This window comes from Morus notabilis, unplaced genomic scaffold, assembly GCF_000414095.1.
Source record: "Morus notabilis unplaced genomic scaffold, ASM41409v2 Scaffold699, whole genome shotgun sequence".
Lineage (NCBI taxonomy): Eukaryota > Viridiplantae > Streptophyta > Magnoliopsida > Rosales > Moraceae > Morus > Morus notabilis.
The window spans coordinates 391,564-415,182 of NW_010360714.1; the positions used below are offsets into that span (position 1 = coordinate 391,564).

The following is a 23,619-nucleotide window of genomic DNA, read 5'->3' on the forward strand; positions in this document are numbered from 1 at the left end:
TTCCCTTCACCAGTTGGTATCCACTAAGACACCGACCAGTATTATGACTGGTATTCACAGAAAACCACCATTGTTGGTGGCAGTTCAACCATCACCACCATCAAAATATTAAAAAAAAAAATCATAAATAATATAAGAGAAAAATTATAATAAATAATAATAAACCATCACCACCATTGTTGGTGGCTCGAGCTCCTCTACGGTGAGGTCTCCTTTTCTTCGACTCCGACAACGTCTGGGCGGAGAAGAACGGCCAAGGCAGAGCAATCTCTCGCCGCCAAGATCTTGTGTTGTTGACAAGAGAGGCGCCGAGGAGAGGGAAGAGGAGCACATATTGACTACACGGCAAGATAGGTGGCGACCGATTGCACGACGACGTCGCTAAGAAAGGGCGGCGATGCAACATACCAGAGATGTAACAGTTTTAGGTGTTTCGGCAAATGTCAATCCACATGGAAAATTCGTAGTAGAAAGTCTAAATATCCCATCAATCAACTTTGTTTTGTGTACAATCTTAAACTAATTCATCAGTTTCCCACATTTTAATTTTCAACCACACTCAAAACTAATTAAGAATATAGATAAACATCATATTTGTCTTTGATTTGAATCACGAGATTGCAACTTTCCTTCTTAAGATGGAGAGGGGTGGAAAAAAAAAATACTTTGCCTGGAATACTTTTTATTTTCTTTTGATGTTCATTTTAAGGATAACATAGCAAAAACAAAAGTGGCAGACAAATCCTTACATATAGATAGGTAAAGTTTTAAGTCAAGTGATCGTACAGTCCAACAAATATGACATTTTTTGTATGTACGTGTGACACCGTTTATTCATATGCGTACCTCTTTTGATATGCTCACGTAATACTCAATATTTATTGCATATTACGCTAAACGCTATATATAAACTTCACTATTTAAATTTTGCTATATGCGTAAAGAGCCTTTTTGTTCATGGATTCAAATCTGGGGCCCTTGTCAGCAAACTTTGTGGCAGCATAAAGCTTCAGGCAATCTTGGAAACGGAAGTGATTCGGGTACAGCAGTTTTTGAGCAGGAGAATTATGGCGTCACCGGCCGGGTTATAGAAGGTGGCAACGGACAGTCTACTTCCGTTCTTCTCAGCCGTGACACAGTGCAGAACACTTTTGTACCTTCCATTGCTCAATATTTCAACTTGGTCACCTGTGTTGACGGAGATGGTGCTGTTCTTCGACGGCGGAACCGCGATCCATTCGCCGTCTTTGAGGAATTGGAGACCGGGGACTTGGTCATCGTGGAGCATGATTATGATCCCACCAGCATCTGTGTGCTCTCTAAGTCCTCTCACAAATTCTGGATGTGGACAATGCGGGTATTTCGCCACCACGTGGATCTGAAAGTTTCTTTAACAGTTAGTTTTTATCTTGATTTATTATTCTTTTAGTTAAATATATATATATATATATAGGTAGAGCACATTTTGAAAAGAAATCATTTTAGTAGGACAAATTGGATAATAAAAAATTAAGGAGAAGCACATGAGAAAGTAATAGTTGAGCGTTCGTACGTAAGGATACATATGAGAACAAATTACTTGAATGGGATAGTTAGAAAAAACATTTATGATGATTACTTTTGATATAAAAATACATTTAAGTTCACAGGAAAAAAAAAAAAGCATTTAAAATGAACATATTTAGTAAAAATATTTTGATATAGACGAATCAAAGAAAAGATATTTCAGCATATCTGAAAATATAAGAGGTAGAGGAAGAAATAAAATAAAAAACCTTAAAAAAAAAAAAAAGAAAAAAAAAAAGAGAGATATAGGGCATAAATGAAAAATAAGAGTTAAAGGAAAAGAGAAAAGTCAAAAAGAGCGTTTCAACCGAAACACTGATCTGCATTAACATCTTTTGACATTTATATGTATAGAGATTAGAGATAGATGATGGTTAGATTGGAAAATATATTGGTTAATAGTAAACCATATACTAAATGAAAAGACATTGGATGACTAAAAAATAAAAATGGCAAAACAGCTTATGTGATTCCCTGGTTTTTTAAAATCCCTGGTAAACAGATCAATTGTTATGATTATATCCGTTGGATTAATGATCAATCAAACACTAATGTTGTTACAAATGACTTAGCAATGCATGCAAAAACTTAAGCCCGACCAAATGATAAGTTCCACCAGTAGTATTAACACCTTCACAGTAATTGTAGTCAGGCTGATTCTATTCACACTCACCTCATATTATTAAATTTACCTCTTACACCCTTATTTTTTCAAAACTACCCTTAAACTATTCTCATAAAATTATTAATTTTTTATTACTTTATTTTTCTTTTCACACGCACCTTTACATTCTAATTCGTTACTTTAATATTATTATGTCTCTTTTTTTTTTGGTTGAAACTTTAAGCATGAAGCATTTTCTCATACATAACAAAAATTTACTATTAATTTTTTTTTTTTTTGGAAAAATAAAGGGCTTTTACTATTGAAAATTATTGATAGCAAATGTACATTTTTTATATTGCTTTTTAGGAATGTAATAGTAAATTTGTTATAGTAAATGTCCTTTATTTTTCTTTAAAATTGTAATAGTAAATATTCTTTTTGCATGAAAAAATCTCCATGCCTGACGTTACAATAGAGAGAGAGAGAGAGAGAGAGAGAGAGCAATGAACTACTAAAGCTACCATTTAAAAATGAAACGGTTGGTGTGAAAGAATATTGAAGTTATAAAGAATTAATAATCTTATAAAAATAATTAACCGTAATTTTAGAATAATAGAAATATATAAAAAATAAATTTAATCATTATAAAATTATATGGAGTGTATTAAGAAAGGAGTGTAGAGAGTAAAGAGATGTATGCAAATAGAACTACTATAGTAGTAAATAACATATTTATAGCATCTCCAATGCAATGCTATAATTGATGTGCTAATTGTAAATTTAACATTTGAGTGCAAAAAACACTCTCTAATGCAATGCTATTTGTTGTACCAAATTTCTCATATGTCATATTTTGTGACAAATTTTCCACCAAATATAGCATATGAAAAATTTGACATTTGATTATTATGAGTTGAAATGTTTACTTTTTCATGCAATCAATGTAATTTTTACATTTTTCTAATTATTTTAAAAGCTTAATAATTATAAGAAAAAGTAAATTTAGCATTTCAAAGAGTATTATGCACTAGAACAAAAATAAAAATAACATATTATATCATACTTTTTGAGGAAAAATATATAATTAACATTAATATTTGTATTAGAGAAGAGATGGTCTTATTAGTAAATATTATTAACCTGATGTATATGCATTTACTTACTGGTACGTGAGCATTGAAGAATAATTTTCTGACCTCAAATGTTAAATTTCAATACACGAGTGTTGATATTTGACATTGCGCTGAATATGGCAATATGCTATAAAATATGCTGCAGACTTTCTATAAATTGAATCTTCTTTTTGCAAGACTACACCAGTAATTTCCAAAGAGGAATAGGAAAATTTTGAAGCTTTCACGTAGAGAAGCAAAGCAAAACAGAAGGAACAGTTTTTCTCTACATCTAAATATAGAGAACAAGAAAATAAAATATAAATGAGAAGTCCAAGAGATACTAAAACGTGGTTGGAACTTGAAACACCAAAAATAAAACGCTCCAATCAAACGGCGAGCGCAACTTTCGAGGATTAATATGGTGAGGTTATATACACTAAACTTTACAGGAGTAGGCTTAGTAAGTGATACCTTTAATTTCGTGTACATGGTTACAAGTAAATCTCTCTCCTTTTTTTTTTTTTTTAAACCACTCTAGAAGGAAAACCCAAAAAAAAAAAAAAAAAAAAAAAAAAACAGAAACGTTGCCTCCTAATAAATGTAAATGGAATAAGCCCCTTCCACCCACTGTACAGTTACTCTCACAAAGAATATACAACAATTGCTGCAAAAACCTCCCAATTCCTAGCCCAAACAGAATGTGCAAAAACCTCCCAGTTCCCAGCCCAAACAGAATGTGATTTCTTCGCGGGGGGTGGCACTGGCGAGAGCCCTATCCCGCGGGTTCCCCATAAACAGACTAGCATGGCAGCAGTTTTGCGAGACCACATTTTTTCCCTGCGGCGGTTGCGGCCAAATTATCATCCGGAATGATTTTCTCGTCCTCAAGTAGACAATCAAACACCAAAAAAAGTGTGCCACCATGCTACCCACCACGATCCAGTGGTTCGTCAGAACCGGTGTCACAGTTGATTTGCTTCTCATTTAAAATGCAATCGGCAGGAACATACGCATACCCTTTAGGTAACCGCATGTTTTTCACAGATGCTTGATCCGATGTCATTACCAGTTCTTTCTCAAATGTCTCTGGCTGTGATTTAGGACTTGAATGAGCAAGTTTGGCTGTCCATGTCTAATTTAAAAGCAAAACCCAACAAAAATCAAAGATAAAATATTTATAAAAATTGTGTATGGTAAAATACCTTCGTAGATTTTGACCTCCACTCTCCATCATCCATATGATTACGTGTCAAGACAGGTCTATGAGGAACGTGTTTCCCTGCAAAGTGCGTCCTCTCCATAGGCTTCCGGCTAAATTGGTTTTGGGATGTAGAACAGTCATCTTCTGTCCTTTGGTCATCCACAGTGCCAGCAACTTTAGTTCGGTGCTTTACAGAAACTGTGCTATCCACAGTTACGTCATCTGACCTTTGAATTGCTTCACTACAAGATTTATAATCATCAGTGTGGCCCTTTAGAGATGTTGTAACCGATTCTGAACTAACATCAGGAAGAAAAAAGGGACTACGTGCAAGTGCAGAACGAGCAACATGATCTCTTTTCACCGCAAGTATGTCGTGCGAGCAAAGAACCAATTCCCGCTGTACAAATCCCAAAAGGAAAGATAAGAAACAGTATCAGCAACTGTGCATGATTAGAACATATGCAAAAAATTGCACGCACGCACAAATGACCACACACAACACAAACCATTCCTAATTCAATCTAATTGTGGCTCCACGCAATAGACACAGATATTACTCCAAGAGATTTCTTTTCCAACTCCATACCTTTAATTTTTCACGTTTGATGATCCTCTCGCAGAGAAGTCGTAACCTCTCTAGTTCAACCTGTAAAACAAGCATTCATGCAAGATTTAATTAGGCAATACAGGCTAATAAAACAAGTTGTTGCAAGATTAGCCTAACAGTAATTCCACACCCACCTCCTATGTACTATGAGTTCAAATCCTCCAAACCCCAAGTCCCAAAAAAAAAAAAGAAAAGAGGGGCAAACCAAAAGAATTTATGGTTCGAAATGTATGGAGATAATTTCACCACTCGCAAATTAATTCTCCCACGCGTAATTAATTGTGTGCGTGTGTCTGCTTTTATATTTATTTTACTTTTAAAAAAGACATACTTTAATGTAAGTCCAACCACAAATATATTTTAATGTTTTTAAATAATAATGGATATCAATGAAAACAGAAACACATGAAAAAACGGTTACCATTTGAAATAGATACAGAATCCTCGTATTGATTCACTTCAAAAGTACAATAGATTTAATGTTTTCAAGTCCAATCACAATTAACACGGGCATTAAGCTAGAAAATACAAGGGCACTAAGTCCCAAAAGTTATCAGATAAGATTATTAATAAACAATCAATAAATTTTCTTCTTTAGCAGATATGGTTGCATTGATGACACATTTTGACACTTCTACACAAGTAAATATTTGTGCGCAAAGATGCATAGATATAAGCTGAAACATGAAAAGAGAATCAAAAGCTGAAAATCTTACTCTAACTTGTTTTAAGCTCTTTAACTCCTCGACTCCATGTTTTTGTGTTTCAGCCTGAGCAAATTAAGGCAACAGAATTAGGCATATGAACTGAACTATAATCCGTGGAGGCATCATTCCATTCTAAAAGTGATAGAATTAAGACATAAAATCATTGACCATAAACATGCATGAATTGTAGCAAGAGTAATATTATGACCTTTGCCCTCTGCTCTACGCTATGCTTTTCACAGTAAGCCTTGTGCTGCTGCTTGCCACCAGAACTCTTTATGTTCATGTAAAAACCAGCACTTCTAGCACATGATGGGTGAAATGTGGCCTGACAATGGCCATAATTGCACTGCAGAAAAGAAATAAGTTACTTGACAATTAGCTACAGTATTGACAAACAATTACTTCAGTTTAAGAAAGAAGTTCACAAAAGAACACACTTTTACCTTTATGCAGACACCATGTTTGTGACGACAGATATTGCATAGGTCAACCCCCTTGGAAACTGTCTCCTGACATTCAAAAACATGTGAAAGCATAGATATGTCAACAGAACTGCTAGCTCACTCTAACTAGAAAACCAGGCACAAACTGCAAATATGAGCAATCAAAATCATTCTTTTTTTTTTGGGTATATCTAATACGTTCACCGTTCACGTACCATTCCTTCAACACAATTTACTTGTCCTCTTCTAAATCTCGAGTCAAAGATCCACTACAAAATGTTAGAGATACGAAATATCAATTTCCGGAAAGAAAAATTTAAACAAAACTTCAATGTTTGTTCAATGCAAAAAATAAGTTTAACCTCAGCACAGAAAGCATGGACCCATTGACCATCAGATGATTTCCTAAAAGCACCAGTAGTACCACCACATAACCCACATTCAGCAAGAAAATAAGGTTTCTCCCAGAAGTTAACAGCAGGAGCTCCAGAACTCCTATATGATGACAATTCTTCACATAACTCACAGTACCACGGGCCTGTAGATTCTTTAACACTACGATAGCAATCCAGGTGAACTGCAACCTGTTAAAAAGGTTCAGTCAAAACTAAACCTGATTATGAATTCACAAGGAAAAGCAATACGAAAGACAAACCTACCTTGCAGCCACAACAAACTAAGATGGGATTTAACATTGTTTCAGAACGTCTGCAGATGTCACATGATCTAGGGTGTTCTTTAGAGAAATCTACAACTGACGGTGCAAAATCAGAATGCTTCTCCAACGAAACCCTTGGAACAGCCCCCTTCTGAAGTGTTTCTTTTGCCCGAGGGATTGGCTGAGAGCAACTGCCAGACCTCCCACTGGTAGTGTTCAACTTCATCATGTTCTGCAAAGTAATTAGAGCGGTGAATGACCAACTACTATTATAAGCTATAAAAAGAAAACATAATTCAGATAAGAAACAGGTAGATACCTCCTGATGAGTAGTTTCATCACAGGCGTCTTTCCTAAATGAAGAGATCCTCGAAGAGGCTGCAGCAGCTGCAGTTGCGGCTGCTAGCACAGCTTGTGCTTCTTTATGCCTTCTTTCCTTTCTGCCCTGCTTCTTTGCCTCCCTAAGCTCACAAAGATACTGGTTAACATGCATAGCATCCCATCTGCTCATCCGTGCAAGCTCAATCTCCTGCGGCAGACTCTTAGCAATGTTCAATATTAACTTATCTGCAAAAACAAGATTTAAAAAAACCTTACAGTTAAGCATCATGAAGCAAAACCAAAGCACTACAAATGTTATCAAGAAGTTAATAGTGCAGAGACCAGTTGATTGCTTTCTCGCAACTGCATTACTCAGCAACCTGTGCTGGAAATAAATGATTTCTCCTTCCACATCATCTTTTGGAGAGAGTTCCATAATCCCCATGTTCCTAGCTTTAACCAACTGTTCTAGACTCCGTACATCATCATTTCCCATAATCTCGTCGCACCTTGGATGTTTATTTTGGTGATTACAGCAAACACTGGCACTAGTGGACGACTCAAAACGAGAACATTCCCCATCTCTGGAACCTGCAAAGTCCAATACCTGTTAGACCCATCCATAGTAGGAACAAGAAAAGATAAAACACATTACCATTGCCAAAATCACACGCTGGGCTGCTTTTCAAATCCACCCCGCTCTGCATTTGCAGTAGCTTTTTTTGAATATCTGGATGGATATAGAAGCTGGGAACTGGTTCTGCTTCTGTTTTTCTGTATTACAAATGGGTACAAATATTCAGAAGTTGCCATGAAATGAGTGGGATGCCTGAAGCAATATTAAGCAAATTCCCCAAAGCTCAAAACAAAGGCCCCGTTCATTTCACCGATTCGAGTTTTGTTACAGTAAAAAGTTCTAAAAAACAGTCACATCTAACTTTTATTATTACAATAAAAAGCTCTCACACATCACATCTTAACTCGAATTAAAAACTCAAATCAACGAACTAAACGGGTTCAAAATCATCTAACAATCCGTCTTGAACAGATTATCACATATAAAAATATTAAATAGGTTCAAAACTTACTGCATATCAGGAACAACTAAATCTGCAGCTGAACAAAGTCGATTTCCATCCCCATTCACCAAAGTACCCTCCTCTGCTTGGCCACTTTGTTGAGGGATACAGTTCAAGGGTTCAGCTGGGCTGCCTGCTGAACATACGGGCTGCCGGCTGAACATACACTAATTTGGTAAAAAGAGAATAGAACAGCGTCATGAAGATCACTATGAAGAACACTTATATTCACTGTAATATAAATCTATAGCTTCGCTACAAAAGAAAAGATGCCAAGTGTCCACAACATATTAATGTCAGACACTAGTATCAACAGACACCAACCTGGCTATTATTATACACAACAATTTTTGGACAGGCAATGTACTTTGCCAAGCAGAAAATGAAATTGGTTTATCATGTCCATAATACCAGTACCAAGCATAAATTATGCAGATTCCTCAGTCCTTGTCAGGTGAGAGCAATCGTCATCTTAACGACCTTGAAGTGAACCATGTATAGGTTGAGCAAAATCACTTTTTACCTTGATTTGCACTTCCATTATCCATATTTCAAGAATTACCCCCTTTCAGCTCTAGTTCATACATATTACATCCAATAACAATATGCAAAATGTGAACTGTTACTGGTTCCAAAATATGGTGAAAACTGAAAACTAACGAAACTACCCCAAAAAAATCAAAAAAAAAAATCAAAAAAAAAAAATCAAAAAGCATTCTCAATGGAAGGCTTTAAAGGAAAGTGGTGTTTTATATGGACTTATGAATGTTTTCAGTTTAGCAATATCAAACTAACAATTAATGAACATCTTTTCTTTTTCTTCTATGGGAATAATTTCTAAAACAGCTGTTAAGAAAATCTGCATAAAGTAAAAGGCATCTAACCAACATAGAATTGGATCAGAAGGATGTAGAGAAAATCATACCTTCACTAGCGCGCATAGATGAAGAATGATGAACACCTTCCGGCTTAGTCAAGTTCTGGCATAGATACAAAGTAAATTATGTACATATATTGAAAAAAAAAAAAGGAATTTGCAACTAAAGTTCCACTGAAAGAGAGGAAGCCTTGAAAGAAACTGGGCAAAGATGCACAGAAACAAAATATGCAAATGCAAATATTGCAAAAACTCTTAAGGCTACAACACTGGTTTGAAGTATCACAAAAAAATTCCATCAGGTCTGCATACGCACACATGTACGCATATACACAAATGGTTCCACTTCAATTTTCTCTTTCCGATTTCATTTTTTCTTTTATTATTATTTATTTTACAAGAAACAGAAAACATAGTAAGCGACTTTTTAACTACTAGAAAACTAATAAGCAGATGTTTGTAAATGTATATTACCTTCCCAACTGCATGAGGCATAGTTGCTTCATTTGAATTTTCAGGTTCCTCATTAACACGTTGATCCACCTTAACCTCATTCACTAAAGTCTTTTTGTTGCCGAAAATCTCCTGTGGTGAGCATACCATTTTGGGATCATTCAAAATCCCAAGATTGCTTTTAGTTCTTCGCCTCGGAGGTACAGACTTAACAGCTACAGGATCAGCAATATCGGATTCTGGGACTGATACAGTACCAGAATCATCAACAGCTCCACACTCAGCCTTGGATGAAACCCTTGATGGTATTTTAACTCTGAAATTTTTCTGTAAAGTACTCAAGTGCACATTGTTTTTTAGCCATTTAAGTATTTTGCATTGCATATCAGGGACCATAGTATCATCCTGCAGAAATAAATTTGAGATGTTAGAAGAAAGTTGTCAATAACAAAAAACAAGATGGGCAAAAAGACCAACAAATATGTGCTACAATTACATAAATAACTAATTAGGAACATAAAAAGTTATCATCTTTTGTCATTACAGCAAGTGAGGCAGATAAAGAATTCGCTGAGATGCCAATCTGAGAAGCAACGTCTTCCATATTTATTCTCCCACGATCAACCAACTGCGTGATTGGAAAATGTTAAACTTACTACGAACTCAAACAAAATATCAAAATCACTATTGGCTGCTCAGGGATTGGACGTGTGTTACACCTTCTTCAAAATCAATGCATAATTAGTGGATTCCAAATTATTAAAATCCTCGCTGCTCTTTTCAGTAAGCGGCTGTGCATCATTGCACCCTGCTACAAGTCTAGCATTTAGTTTGGAACCAGTAAATCCTGTCTCTTGTGATTCATTGTCACAAGATCTGTCAGAATTGCTATCAGGCACTTCAGAATGAACTGCAGTACTATCTCCATTTCTGCAGCCAACATTTGACTTCTCAGGAAGATGGTCGATGGAATCGGAGTTACTGTCAGCAACTACAGAAGTGTCACCTGACTGTGAAGTGTTGTTGTTATCCAATGCTTCAGAGTGCTTCGAGCAAAAGGCCCGTAACTCAACCTACATTAGTACATAAAGCAAAGTTGTTTTTTCATTCAGAAACCTAATCATTATCACAAAAGTACTAGCGAGTAGCAACTACTATAATGAAACAATAACAACTCAGATACTAGAAGAAAAAGAAAAGGACGCTTACATTATCATGAGCATACTTTCCCCAAACTTCCATTCTGTTTCTAGCCTCCCTTGCACATAGAGGATGGAAAGCAGTCCTGCAAGTTCCTGAGCCCAAAAACAATAATAGATGAGTAGAAACATAATCCAAAAGAGAAGACAACTTCTCTAGCATTATCAGCACAAGTATGTCAAAGTCATAAAAATTAGCTAGAGAAACACAAAATCTCAGTTTTTAACAGAACCAAGTTCGTTAAACGGTTAAAGTTGCAACAATTAGCTCAAGAAACGCACAAAGCTCAGTTATTAAAAATACAGGCTTGTTCACTTTAAAAACTCAGAAAAAGAGAAATTAGCAAGAAAGAATAGAACCTCAAGTACTTGCAAGCGGCAGAATTTTCACAATTAGCTAAGAACACGAAAGTTCAGGTCGCAAAAAACTAGCAAAAAGATTTTTTTTCAGCAACCTAGACTGCCCAAAAAGTGCAAGAACAAACCCTGAAATTAAAGAGATCACGTCCTCCAATGTACCAAAAGTTTGGCCTATTTAATGCCAAGCCAAAAGTAGCAAAGAACTCTAAATTTGGACTGTATAATTGGTCCTCAAGAAGCTGGTAAAGAATAGAGCATATGAAAGCACATAATTTATGTGTATCAATGATGCCAAAGAGACGAGGTAAAACAAGGATCACGTAGTATCTTGTAAATAGAAGAGCTGCATGGGACAAGACCTTTCGGTGCTAGAATAATAGACCTACAGGGTTACAAGAGCTGCATATAGCTTTATTTATTCCTTTCTAAGAAAACTATAGATGTTATGGAAACGAAGAAACTATTAGGTGTGAAAGTACAAAGAGAGAGAGAGAATCAGAGAGTCAGAGACTAACAGAGAGAGACTCAAGGAAATAATAGAATTACCCATTCCAAGAAAAGGGGCATGTTAGCATATTCTCATTAACATAAAGTCTGAAAATCAGGGGATGTTAAAATCCATATTCCCCCAATATTCTTGACAGATTTTTGTCATAAAAATTACAAAGTAAACACTACGACAAAGGACGGTAACAGCATTCATCGGGATTCACGAATCATCATTTGTATTTGCTGAAATATTGACAGAGGTAAATACTCCAATTACTAGTCTCTCCTGTTCTACCAGCCGAAAGAGAAACGCAGAATGGCATATGATAATGGAAGAAAGAAACATACCATGGCTGCATCGAACACAAGCGCCCCACTTCACTTTGCATATGGTGCAAACCAACCTTTTACGAGTTTCCTTTATTGCTTCTACATTCATAATTGGCTCCATCTTCACTAAGTCCTCTATATAAACCTCAGGCGACCACTGACAACAGAACAAGTGAGCGAATTCTGCAGACCCGTCACTTCCAACCTTCCGAGAAACCGGTTTCAAAGCGCCACCCTGCTTGGGGCAAAGGACACAAGGTTTTTCTAAATCCCTGCTACTATCACTACTCTTCTGCTTACACCAAGTACACAACCATGATGGGTCCACAGCCTCCTCTTGAACCCCATAACACTTTTTATGAACAGAAACCTGACAAGAACTACAAGATACCAACCGGTTCAACTCTTTTCCAGTGTCCCCTCCGGAGCAAAAATGGCACAAGGATGAATTTCCATCACAAGAAGAGGCAACTAAAACTTTCTCCAACCCAGCATCACCGCCTAGAAGCTTTCGTTTCTTCGAAGGCCGCTCTGACGTCAAACAAACCTTATCCTTAGAACCTAAAAGCCACTCTAGACCACTCGCCGATTCGGCGACAGAAAAAGTAATATTTTCCTTCAGAGGCAAACCCTCATCACCTACACTATCAATTTCCATAGACTCGTTCTCTTCCTCTGTTATACTTTTCTTCACAATATCCCCATTTTCCTTTTCTACTGCAACCTCATTTTCGCGTCCACTAATTACATTCTCTCCCTCCACTTTTCCCAATGCCGAAATCAAGAAACAGTTGCGCGCAGCTGGATTAGAAATGAATTCAGAAACCTGAGACAATTTTTCAATGTCCGACATTGTCAAGTCCCTGAAGTACTCCTCAGTCTCGACCCATATGTTGGGAACGACTTTGGACCGTGATGACTTCTTCTTCTTCTTGTTATCCGCGCCCGAATGCGACTTCTTGTGCCGTTTCCGATTATCCGACTGCCTCAAAAGGAAGTACGCCAACCCGCCCGGGAGAGTGGGCACACTCGCCGGAGAAGCCTCCTCGGGACCATCGAACGGGGAGCGGAGGCACAGAGCCTTCCTCGCCTGGGCAAAAAAATCAACACCGCTCACCGTCGACGAAAGCGTCGAGTTCTCCGGTGAAGCGGCCGGAATTTTCGCCGGAACCCTAGAAACGGGGCAAGGCCTCTCCTCGGTGCCGCAACCTCCGTCCTTACCCCTACCCATCATCTTCTTCTTTCGCCGGTGACATCGCCCTCCGGTCATCACCGACAACAATCCATAACACAAAAAGGGCGAAAATCCAAACCCTAGAAATTCCTAAAAATCCTAGAATCTAAATCCAAATGGACCGGTTCTTCAGCAAATTAAAAGAAAAGGAACGGAAAAGTTCAAACCCTAGCTCTAATTTCCAGGAGTTTCGCGTCGTTATTGTTCGGAGATGGAGAGGATAAGCCCGCAGCTAGGGTTAGGGTTTTCGGTGGTTCGTAATTCCTTTCGGATCCGTTTTCCAGAGCGGATTTTTGGTTTTTTCGCAGTTTTCTGGTTTCGCTTTCGAAAGAGAGGAGAGAGAAAGACAGAGATAGAGAGGAGAGAGAAAATAAAACAATTAATTAACGCAAAAAAAAGAGAAAAAAAAAATGAAAAACGAGAGGAGAGAGAGATTCGCATTTCTTGCAGGGGGTGGGGGCGGTTAGAGAGAGAGATACTTTTATACGTGGGGTTTTTCTAGGGTGTGGTGACGCAATGGGATTTGATAGGCAGACCCGCATTGATTCTACACGTGGCGTCATAACGCACTGGCGTGGTGGCGTGGATACACTGGTTCTGGTCGTCTTTAATTACAGTTGCGTACTTGCTAATTTAGGAGAATAACTAGCGCCGTTATGATACGACAGTATAATTAAAAACGACATGAATTTTATAAGTTAGAATTGATAAAAAAAGATGTTCATATTAATATTCAATCGATCTAAAATTAATATGAAAAATATAAATTAATTTTAGGTTAGACCTGTTTAATTTGAATACGATATAAAATTCATAAAAATTTAAAAAATACATATTTTTTATTACATATTTTAAATTTTATTATAAATTTGTGATATAATGATTGTTATACTTAAAATTTTATACTTTTATTTACTTAATTTTAATATATGTTATTGTAATTTAGTGTGTTATGAATTTTAAGTTATTTATAATATGTAAAAAATTAAAGAAAAGTATATAATTTTCGTATAAATTTCAGGTTCACGGGTCAATTTCGTGTCACGGGTCATTTTCGTGTCGTGTCGTATCAGTTCATAAAGTGGTCGTGTCATGTTCGTATTGAGGTTTTTAAAAAATTTCGTGTCACGAGTCGTGTTCGGATTGATTGTAAATTTAAAAAAAAATGATTAAAACACAACACAAATACGACACATGACACGAATTGTCACTCATAAGAATAACATTTATTTTTGGGAGGTTCCTAACGGATTGCTCGACTCTTTCCCAAAATATATTATGGCATTGCTCCTTGAAATTTTATTTTGTTTAGTCAATTTTTTTGAAATTAGAAATTGCATCATGAAATCGAAAAAAGAAGAAATTAGAAATGCATTACATGACATTAAAAAAAAGTTTATTTTGGCATTGTTTGGTTGGTGGATTTGAGCCTTTGGGTTTGAATATATATGTCAATTTTTATGATTAAAATTGACATTTAATAGTGTAAGATATAAATAGAAAATAAAGTTTAAATTAATGTTTTGTTACATCAATAGAATTAATGAGTTCTTAAAAAATGTGAGTGAAAATGGTTAGTGAGAACCTTTTTGTTGAGTTTTGAACAGTAAAATGGGTTAGAACCTAATAATTTAAAGAGGTAAAGTTGAGTTCAACCTTCAATTTTGGGTTCAAATGTGAAACCTAAAACCAAATTTAAGTTCACAATGTTATGCAACTAAACGAGGGTTTGAATCCAAAAATTAGTTCAAACTCATATAAACACTCTAAATAAACATGCACTTTGTTTAACCTTTCTTTAGCTTCTTGTAGTTCTGTCTACTACATATAGCCCACATGTTAATAGTTTTTTTAAAATTTATTTAAGAGAATAAAAATAATACAAAATAGGGGGTTTCTCTATGACAGTCCTACCAATAATGTTAATTTATAATCATTGGATCTTATCAAAATTATATCAAATTAAAAAAATATATGTAGAATAAATCATTTCTGATACAAACTTACTAACTAAAGCAGGAAACTACTGGTAGTTCATTTTTCTGGTCCTATAAGATAAGCTCCTACAAAATAAAGTATCTTAATCTGGTAAATACTAAATAGTTAGAAAAAAGAATATTATTTTTACAGTGTTATTCTAATTAGACTTAAGTTGATCCTGTCATCACCTTTTGATTCTTGATAATCTAGCAAGTACATTGTGAGATTTTTTTTTCCTTTGTGCTATATTAATTACCACATGCAAATTACTAAATCTTTATTGTCCTTGCAAGAACCTAAGAAGATCTCATATGCCTAAATATATTATTTATACAAAATCCAAAATATTACATTACTATTTTTTTACTTTCATCTAATTTTTGAGGTAAAAGAACTCAGAACTCTACAAACGTTGCTTTTCGTTGTAATGATACTCCTAATTCAACAGTTTCGTTTCATGAGTAAGCTTCTTTAGGCCCCACAACACTATAATTTCATCCACAAACTGAAAGCCATTTATTTATCGTTTTCTTTTCCTTTTCTTTATATTATTTTTTTCTCACTACATATTTAAACAACACCGTCTATGATTGATCTAAATATGAAAAAAATGTTTATTTTTTATATTCGTTCATAATTTTGAATCATGATTCACAGTTCTTTATAGTATTTTTCCCTTACAAAAAACACACATAAAATAAAAATAATTCTGAATCATAATTTTAAATTCATGAACCAATCGTTTACTAAAATTAAACATGCCATTTAGATGAATTCTTTTTATTTTTATTGACACATATGGTAATGACACGTGTCCCTAAATCATCACCACTGGGACCAGCACGGCATCACTAAGGACCGATGGTTTTATGTTGCAAACTTTTATTTGACAAAAGAAAAAAAAAAAAAAAGGCTATTAGGCTAATGATATCGATTATATTGATAATGTTAAATGTCTAACATTTTAAATTTCAATCTGAAAGTTTCATATCCTTTTACTTCTCACACGGAAAAGAGAAAATTAAGAAATCCACCCTCGTTTAGAATTATGCCTTTTGTAAGTTGAATAGAATAAAAAAAGCCGTGGCAAAAATCTTATGGTATTTTAAGAAATGACATAAATCTTTACACCCTCTAGTTGGAGGGCACTCTCTTAGATTTTCCCGTGAAAAATGATCAATTGTTAATCAATCTAATGTTCTATTTATGAAGTCCACAGTTAAACAATGATACTCACCTGCGCATATTGATATAGCTCACATTAAGATGTGGACTTTGTTTCTATTTGCATAAATTCCAATAAAAGTCATTTATGGTGATCAGTAACGCTCTAGGCTCCTACATTATTGGTGTAAATGGTGACAATCATCCTCCTGCAAAAGAAGTCAAAAACCTCTGCGGCAGATGCCAACTCAACTTCCTCCGTATCTTCGAGCCAATAATCGAAGTACACGAAGCGGTGTATGGCAACCCATTCTCGGTAGCCATCGGTGTGAGAAACAAAGACACACAAAGTCTAGCCACGGACCAACAAGGAGTGAGAAATTGGGGCCAACACTTACATTGTCCCCTATTACAAATGGGACGTTTGGTTGGAGGATTTAAACCATAATTTGAATCATGGTTCATGATTCGCTACAGTGTTTTCTCTCACAAAAAATACACGTAAATCAAAAATCGTTCTAATCACATAATTCTAATCCATGAACCAAACGTCTCCCACATTTTGACTTTGTCACAGTAGGAAATGAGGTACTTCCAGGCCCTCAGGCACCACACGTTCGTCAAGCCAACACCAACACATTAAGAGCATTCTACGTAGCATAAATATCCAAGCACATCAAGGTCACAACGGTCATTTCCTCCACCGCCCTATCGGCCTCTTACCCCGCCTTCTGTTCGGGGCATTTCTCCCCAAAGCCGCCCCTATTTTAAAGGACATTGTTGAAATTGTGTGGCACCACCAAGCATCACCTGTCTTGATCAACGTGTACCCTCATTTTGCATATGCTTCAGATCCTGAACACATCCACTATGCTCAATTCAAGGCAGATAAACCTGTAGTTTGTGGATAGGAATTTTAAGAAGTACTACGACCCTGTTTAGAATTGATCCTATTTTTTGAGAAAGAAAAAATGAAAATATTTTTAAAATGACGTTTAGTGTAATAAAGACAAAAAAAAGAAATGAAAATGATTTTTTAGTTTAGTGTAAAATGAGAAAGAAATAAAAAATGATTTTTAGTCGTTTTTCATTTTTTAATTTTGTTTTCTCCTCTTTCGAGTAAAGAGAGAGAAATAGAGACATTAATAAATTTTGTTTACACTGAAAATAATCTCTTGATAAATTACTAAACATATTTTTAAAATTAATAAAATTATTTTAAAATCAGTTCCCGCCCCTACATGTTGCTGGTAGTTTATTCTTTCTATGCTGCTTTATGACAAGATTGGTTGGCCCAACACCCAAGTTGCTGTGGCTGAGACGGGCTGGCCCAGTGCAGGGAATGGGCCTCACACAAGTGTGGAGAGAGCAAAATGGACTTGCAACAAGAATTTGTTCGAATCATGTTTTGGGAATCTGAAGCCTGCTGGGGTTGAGCAAAACTTTGGGTTCTTTTATCCCAACATGAAGCCTGTTTATCCCTTGTGGCCTTGCTAGAGATTGGCCTTGCTAGAGATTGTTGAGTTTCTTTGTGGTTTCATGTTTGACCAAAAAAAAAAAAAAAAGAAAAAAAAAGCACTTGAAGAATCGAAAAAGTAGAAATTAATCTTCTTTTTTTATCTACTAGTTGCAAACACGTGCAATGCACTTGTGTATTCTGTTTGTTAAATTTTTAAATAAGTGAATGTAAATTTATTTAAAGAGGACCAAAATGAAAGAAATGGAATTCTAAGGTAAAAGGGATAAAACAAAAGTAAAAGAAGGACATTTTTAAAATAGTGATGATTGTAAGTATTGATTAACGATAATTCCACACACTGCTTCATCATAAGCGTAGAGTTCAAATCCCTTACACCATAGGCAAAAAAAGAAAAAAAAAAATGAAGCAAACAGTTTTGGTAGGGCTACAAGGAAAAAGACATTTAAGTAGAAAAATACATGTAAGTCGGAGCACATTTGGAAAATATATATTTTAATAGGGAAAATTAGAAACTGTACGTAGGGGTTGTAGGGTTTCAACTAAAACGGTGTCATTTGGTTGAAATTGTACATTATTCTTCTATATATGTATATATAGTCGTTAATTTTACCGATTCGAGTTTTAAATTTGAGTATTGTTACAGTAAAAAACTCTTAGAAATAGTCACACTTAACTTTTTTACTACAGTAAAAAGCTCTCACATAAAGTTACATTTCAACTCGAATTAAAAATTCATATTAGTGAATTAAACGGCCTTTAAAAATGATTTGTTTTCATTTGAATAGTCTTTTAGGTGAACATTTTCTTAATTTTTCCTGAGAGGAAATTACACTTGTTACTTCTCGAGAGGAGGGAGAAGAGTCAATCAGCCTTTTCTCCTCTTTCCATTTTCTTTCCTCTCTATCCAACTTTCCACCTTTCATGTTTTTTTACTGTCCTTAAATTATGAAAAAAATAGAGATTTTATTTGGTTTTAAAATACAGTTTATGTACCTGTGTTTGGTTGGGCAATTCAGCCCAACTCAGCCCGGTTCAGTTCCAATTGTAGTTGTAGTTGATGTTTAGCAAGGCTATTAATTGCAATTATGTTTTGAATAAGAATTTGTATCATAGTTCGGATCATAATTTGTAGCTCATTATAGTATTTTTTTCATAAAAAATATACATAAGTTAAGAATAATTCTAAATTATAATTCTGAACTCATGAATTAAACGTTGATAATGACTCACTCAATTTGATCTGAAACATCCAAATCCGAGTTTAACCCCTCCTACCAATTCAGGCCTCGTTCACTTCGCGGATTCGAGTTTTCAATTCAAGTTGAGATATGACATTTTCTGAGAGCTTTTTACTGTAGCAAAAAAAGTTAGATGTGACATTTTCTAAGAGATTTTTACTGTAGAAACCTAAAACTAAAAACTCGAATCGGTGAAATGAACGATGTGTCAACATTTCAAACCAATATTCTACAGTAAAATGCAATCAACAATTCTAACTTTTTTGGCTGGACCCACAGGCTCTAATGATGCCGCCAGTTTTTGCTGAAAGTGTCGCTTGTTTGTGACCCGTTCGGTTCGCTAATTCGAGTTGAGATGTGATGTTGTGTGATAGCTTTTTACTGTAGCAAAACTCGAATCAGCGAAAAGAACGGACGTGCGTCTTTAGAACGATTTTTAAAAATGATTTTTACGTATTTTGATAAACAAAAAATAAAAATAAAAATAAAATGATGTTTGTTTAATAAATATTTTGAAAACGAAAATAGTATACAAATAAAATAATGTTTGTTTAATAAATATTTTGTAAATGAAAATAGTAAAAATAATTTATGTAAAGAAATTAAAAAATAATTAAAAATTACTTTCACTTTTTTATTAGTATTTTTTAATACTTATTAATAATATTATAATATATTAATTAATAAACACAATTTTATTTTTTTATTATAGTCAAAACAATATCTTAAAAAACTAACCAAACGTAATTTTAAAATCAGTATTAGAATGATTCTCAAAACAATCTCATTTTTACTTTTTATTAAAAATAAAAGCATTTTAAAACTAATTTCAAACACATATTTTTACCCTTTTAGTAATATGTGTTCCAAATGGTTAGTAAAAAAAAAGTTAAAAAAGCTACCCAATTAAAAAAACACCTACAAAAAATTTTAACTATTATATAGATAATTTTTCTTAAATTAAATTTTTGGTACTGTATAATTTCTTATGCATTATACTATTATTTTTCAATTCAAATTACCGTTCTCAATTATTATCCAAACTCTGATTCAGATTATATTCCATATTTAAATTAAAATTTTAAATACACAACCAATTCAAATTACAGTTCTCAATTTAATTGTTATTAAAACTCTGATTCAGATTATATTCCATATTTAAATTAAAATTTTAAATACACAACCAAACGTCAATTCAAACTACTGTTTAAATCACACTATTTGAATTTTTCTGTTCAATTTAAAAAAATTTAAATCAACAAAATTTAAACCAACAAATCAAACGGACCAGTAATTACTTCGCTCAGTAATAGCCATTTCGGTCGAGCTCAAAGAAGCTAACCACGGCAAAGCTCGGCCATGCCTCACCACTAGCCGGCCTCCAATGACCTATGAATACCTCACACTTGAGAGAGACACATTCTAGCATGAAAGATTTACCAAGTTCTAAGCATTATCATCATTTTTTTTTTTTCAATTCCTAGGCAATTAGTGGATATAATAAAATTCTTTACTCATAAAGACCGCACCTTCTTCGAAGGCATGGCTGTATATTCTCTATGGTTAAGACTCATCACTTCGTCACAATTTTGTTTGAACCAAATTAGCGTATAAGTTGAACCAGATAATTCAGGCAGACGAAAGCACTTACTCAATCTGTACACACGAGAATTAATCACTTTGGATCTGTAGGAAAATAAAAATCAAATTTTTCGATTTTTTTTTTGTTTTTTTGTTTTTCTAATTCTACTTGTTTATGTCAACCAGTAGCACATCACAAAAATATACTCCGCTTTACCAAACTAAATGCGCAAATGCCAAGACATATCAACATGATCTAAAGCTAAAAATAAAACCTTTTGATTTCTTTTCCGTAAAATTGAACAAAAACAGCATCAGCCTTTTTCTTTTTGAATCAAACCCTCCTGAAAGAAGAGAAAAAGAAGAAATGAAAAAAAGGAAAAGGACCCAAAATACACCCAATTGACGCAATTTCTCAGCACCTTTCACTGCAGACAAAACCAGCCCCTACCCTACCCTTCTCCCTAACAACTTTGGAACCTAAAAAGAAAAAAAGGAAAAAAAAAACCCCGTTTTTGGGAGGTAGGATTGGGGGCACCTGTAACTTATTGCACTATTTGCAGAATACAGAGTTCCGACCAAAACCCACCCCTCTTCTTTCATACCCCAACTCATCATCAGCTTTTCTTTTTTCGAAACAAAAGAAGAAGAAAAGAAAACTACCATCTGCTTTCAAAAAATTGGAACTTTCTTGGATCTAATTGTGTAAGGAGAAAAGTAATTCATGCATCAGATCCAGAGTCAGATGAACTCAATTCGGACGACGCTTCACCCGGGTTAGTCACATGAGATTTAGACAGCATCGAAAGCTTTTGCTGCAAACCGCGGCATAGTTTCAACGGTGGCTTCGTTTTCATGCACTGTGAAAAGAATAACAGAAAGGGACATATGGTAAGTACAATAAAAGTCGTTTTGAAGTCTAACTCGACACGAGACAAAGGGAGTGAAAAAGTTATTTACCTCCTCATAAAATGCATTTATCTCCTCTTCGGTAAGACCTTCATCCTCACCAGCATTTTCATCCCATCCAAGTGATTTAAGGAATTTAGCTTCTTCCTCATCCAGATAAATATCTGAACTGGGAGGGCATTCATCCTCCCCGTTGTCAGAAAACCTCTGGATTTCTTTACAGTTCTCACCATTGCCATTCACTTCAGCGCCAACGGGATGGGGACTTGCAGGAGCACTGCATACCTCCCTATTGCCTTCACCTGATTTCTCACTGGTAGGAGATGAAATATTAGGGCCCGACTCTGGGAGAGTAGCAGAGGGGTTCACTGAGGTTTTCTTCTTAATGAGATTAAAAAAATCATTCCGGCTCTGGACCTGAGACAAGGAAGGTCTCTTTTCCAAGGTAGATCCTGATTTCAAATCCAGAGAGGAAACTTTCTGACTGTTGGGGCTCCTAGAAGGAGCAGATACGACTGGAGGGGCAACAGCAAGCTGAGTGCTTGATGCTCTGCTGGTGGAACTATTTGTTGGGCTAGTGACATCTTTTGAAGGAGGAGTGACACCATTTTCCCATACTGGTTTGAGAACGAGGTACTTCCCATGAGATGTCTTTGGAGTATCAGACTTAACATTTCCACTCCGAAGGTATTGGTTAACATTTTGCAATGATGACGGCTGCTGCTGCACAGTCTTGGTACCCACATTCATCTCACCAGATCTGGCACCTGTTTTGGGCTTCGATTTTTCAGAATTAAGAACCTGAAAATAAGGATTTACGTTACAAACATCAAGCCAAACAGGATGTGTGTCTCAAATGAAATATCATAGCAATTCTTCAGATTCATAATACTGCGCCCACCTTTTTCCCCAAAAATTCCCCGTTATGCAAAGGCACTAATAGTGTAAGGGATGCAAGTAGGAAGACAACAGGGATGTAACTCAAAAATGTATACAAAAACCACTCTAAAAATGGCAATGATCTTACAATTATTTTCTCTAACCGTCTCTCTACCACCAATTTAGTTTATTCAAGGGGAAAAAAAAGGTTGATCTACCATTTTCGAAGGATAAACATCTTAGTTGACCAAATTCAGTACATCAATGTGCATATGGTATCATCTTAATGTCATACAAGGGTGCGGAAGTTACCATAAATTATACAGAGCGAAACAACAAATGATTATTAGAACAACAACAATCCTAAACCTAGTATGTGTTTCAACTTTCGAGTCTCATCTGTGTATGGTATAATAACGTCTGTATAAGTGGCATTGTTAGATTGTAAATTTAGACGATAGAATAGAGAACCCTCCTCGAACCCCCTCCCTCAATGCCCCAGACACACACAAAAGAAACAAAAACATAAAACAATAGAGAGAGAGAGAGAGGAGATGTTGCACCAGAGTAAGTCCTATCCAATAAATAGAATCTTTTAATTTTGTTAGTGATAGATATAAATGACTAAATTAGTGCTGTAACCACGAGTTGCTCACTTGTTTGCATGATCATAAAAAAAAAGGGATGACCATAATTTTAAGTTTCTACATTCTATCCCTGTAAATTAGCATTTAACACAACAATAAATCATAAGAAAGCATATCTTGAATTCCCCGACAGAAAGAGAGGGAGTATTGACAGCAGCTGGGTTGGATAACTAAGAAAATGATAAAAACATCGATGCCAAGAGTATGAATTGAAGGAGCAGAACCAAATACATTAGCCACTAACCAAACAAAATATTGTAAATTAAGGGCCCGTTTAAAAGATATATTCAAACCATGATTCTTGATTCTGACATTTGAAATTCAAAGTTTTTGTGAGAGGAAAACACTGTAACAGAATCAATGATTTGAGTTTGAGTATATGAAACAAACGGGCCCTAAATGTGTATAGGACAAATCCTACAATCCTAGGCACAATGAAGTACGTCACTTTCAGGAGGGGGGGGGGGGGGGGCGGGGCCCAACATTTAG

At 35.3% G+C, this 23,619-nt stretch overlaps 2 protein-coding genes and 2 pseudogenes across 6 annotated transcripts in view; 1 reads left to right on the plus strand and 3 right to left on the minus strand.

The window, feature by feature from the left end:
• Window positions 1-920: 920 nt before the first annotated feature.
• LOC21398059 lies at window positions 921-4,118 on the minus strand (annotated as a pseudogene).
• On the minus strand, window positions 3,645-13,636 carry LOC21398060. 5 transcript variants are annotated; one of them, XM_024164996.1, is made up of 19 exons: window positions 12,037-13,636; window positions 10,850-10,935; window positions 10,360-10,713; window positions 10,185-10,268; window positions 9,662-10,045; window positions 9,236-9,290; window positions 8,320-8,443; window positions 7,887-8,005; window positions 7,574-7,822; window positions 7,230-7,477; window positions 6,912-7,142; window positions 6,615-6,836; window positions 6,468-6,521; window positions 6,253-6,318; window positions 6,015-6,155; window positions 5,816-5,869; window positions 5,079-5,138; window positions 4,491-4,889; window positions 3,645-4,378 (listed from the first exon to the last, which is right to left on the minus strand). In XM_024164996.1, the coding sequence occupies exons 1-19, from the start codon at window positions 13,286-13,288 to the stop codon at window positions 4,214-4,216; spliced, it is 4,347 nt and encodes a 1,448-aa protein (XP_024020764.1). In that variant the 5' UTR covers window positions 13,289-13,636; the 3' UTR covers window positions 3,645-4,213. The 5 variants fall into 5 exon arrangements, with proteins under 5 accessions (XP_024020764.1, XP_024020763.1, XP_024020765.1 ...); XM_024164995.1 differs by having other exon boundaries at window positions 8,320-8,446; XM_024164997.1 differs by having other exon boundaries at window positions 4,272-4,410; window positions 8,320-8,446.
• A 2,908-nt stretch (window positions 13,637-16,544) lies between these two features.
• LOC21398061 lies at window positions 16,545-17,893 on the plus strand (annotated as a pseudogene).
• A 3,137-nt stretch (window positions 17,894-21,030) lies between these two features.
• LOC21398062 (mediator of RNA polymerase II transcription subunit 1) overlaps window positions 21,031-23,619 on the minus strand; it is a 5,955-nt gene continuing 3,366 nt past the window's right edge. The window contains exons 4-5 of the mRNA XM_010097215.2: window positions 21,656-22,405; window positions 21,031-21,555 (exon numbers count right to left, since the gene is read on the minus strand). Of these exons, the coding sequence (XP_010095517.1) occupies window positions 21,418-21,555; window positions 21,656-22,405 (888 nt within the window). The 3' untranslated portion in view covers window positions 21,031-21,417. The remainder of the gene's footprint in view (window positions 21,556-21,655; window positions 22,406-23,619) is intronic.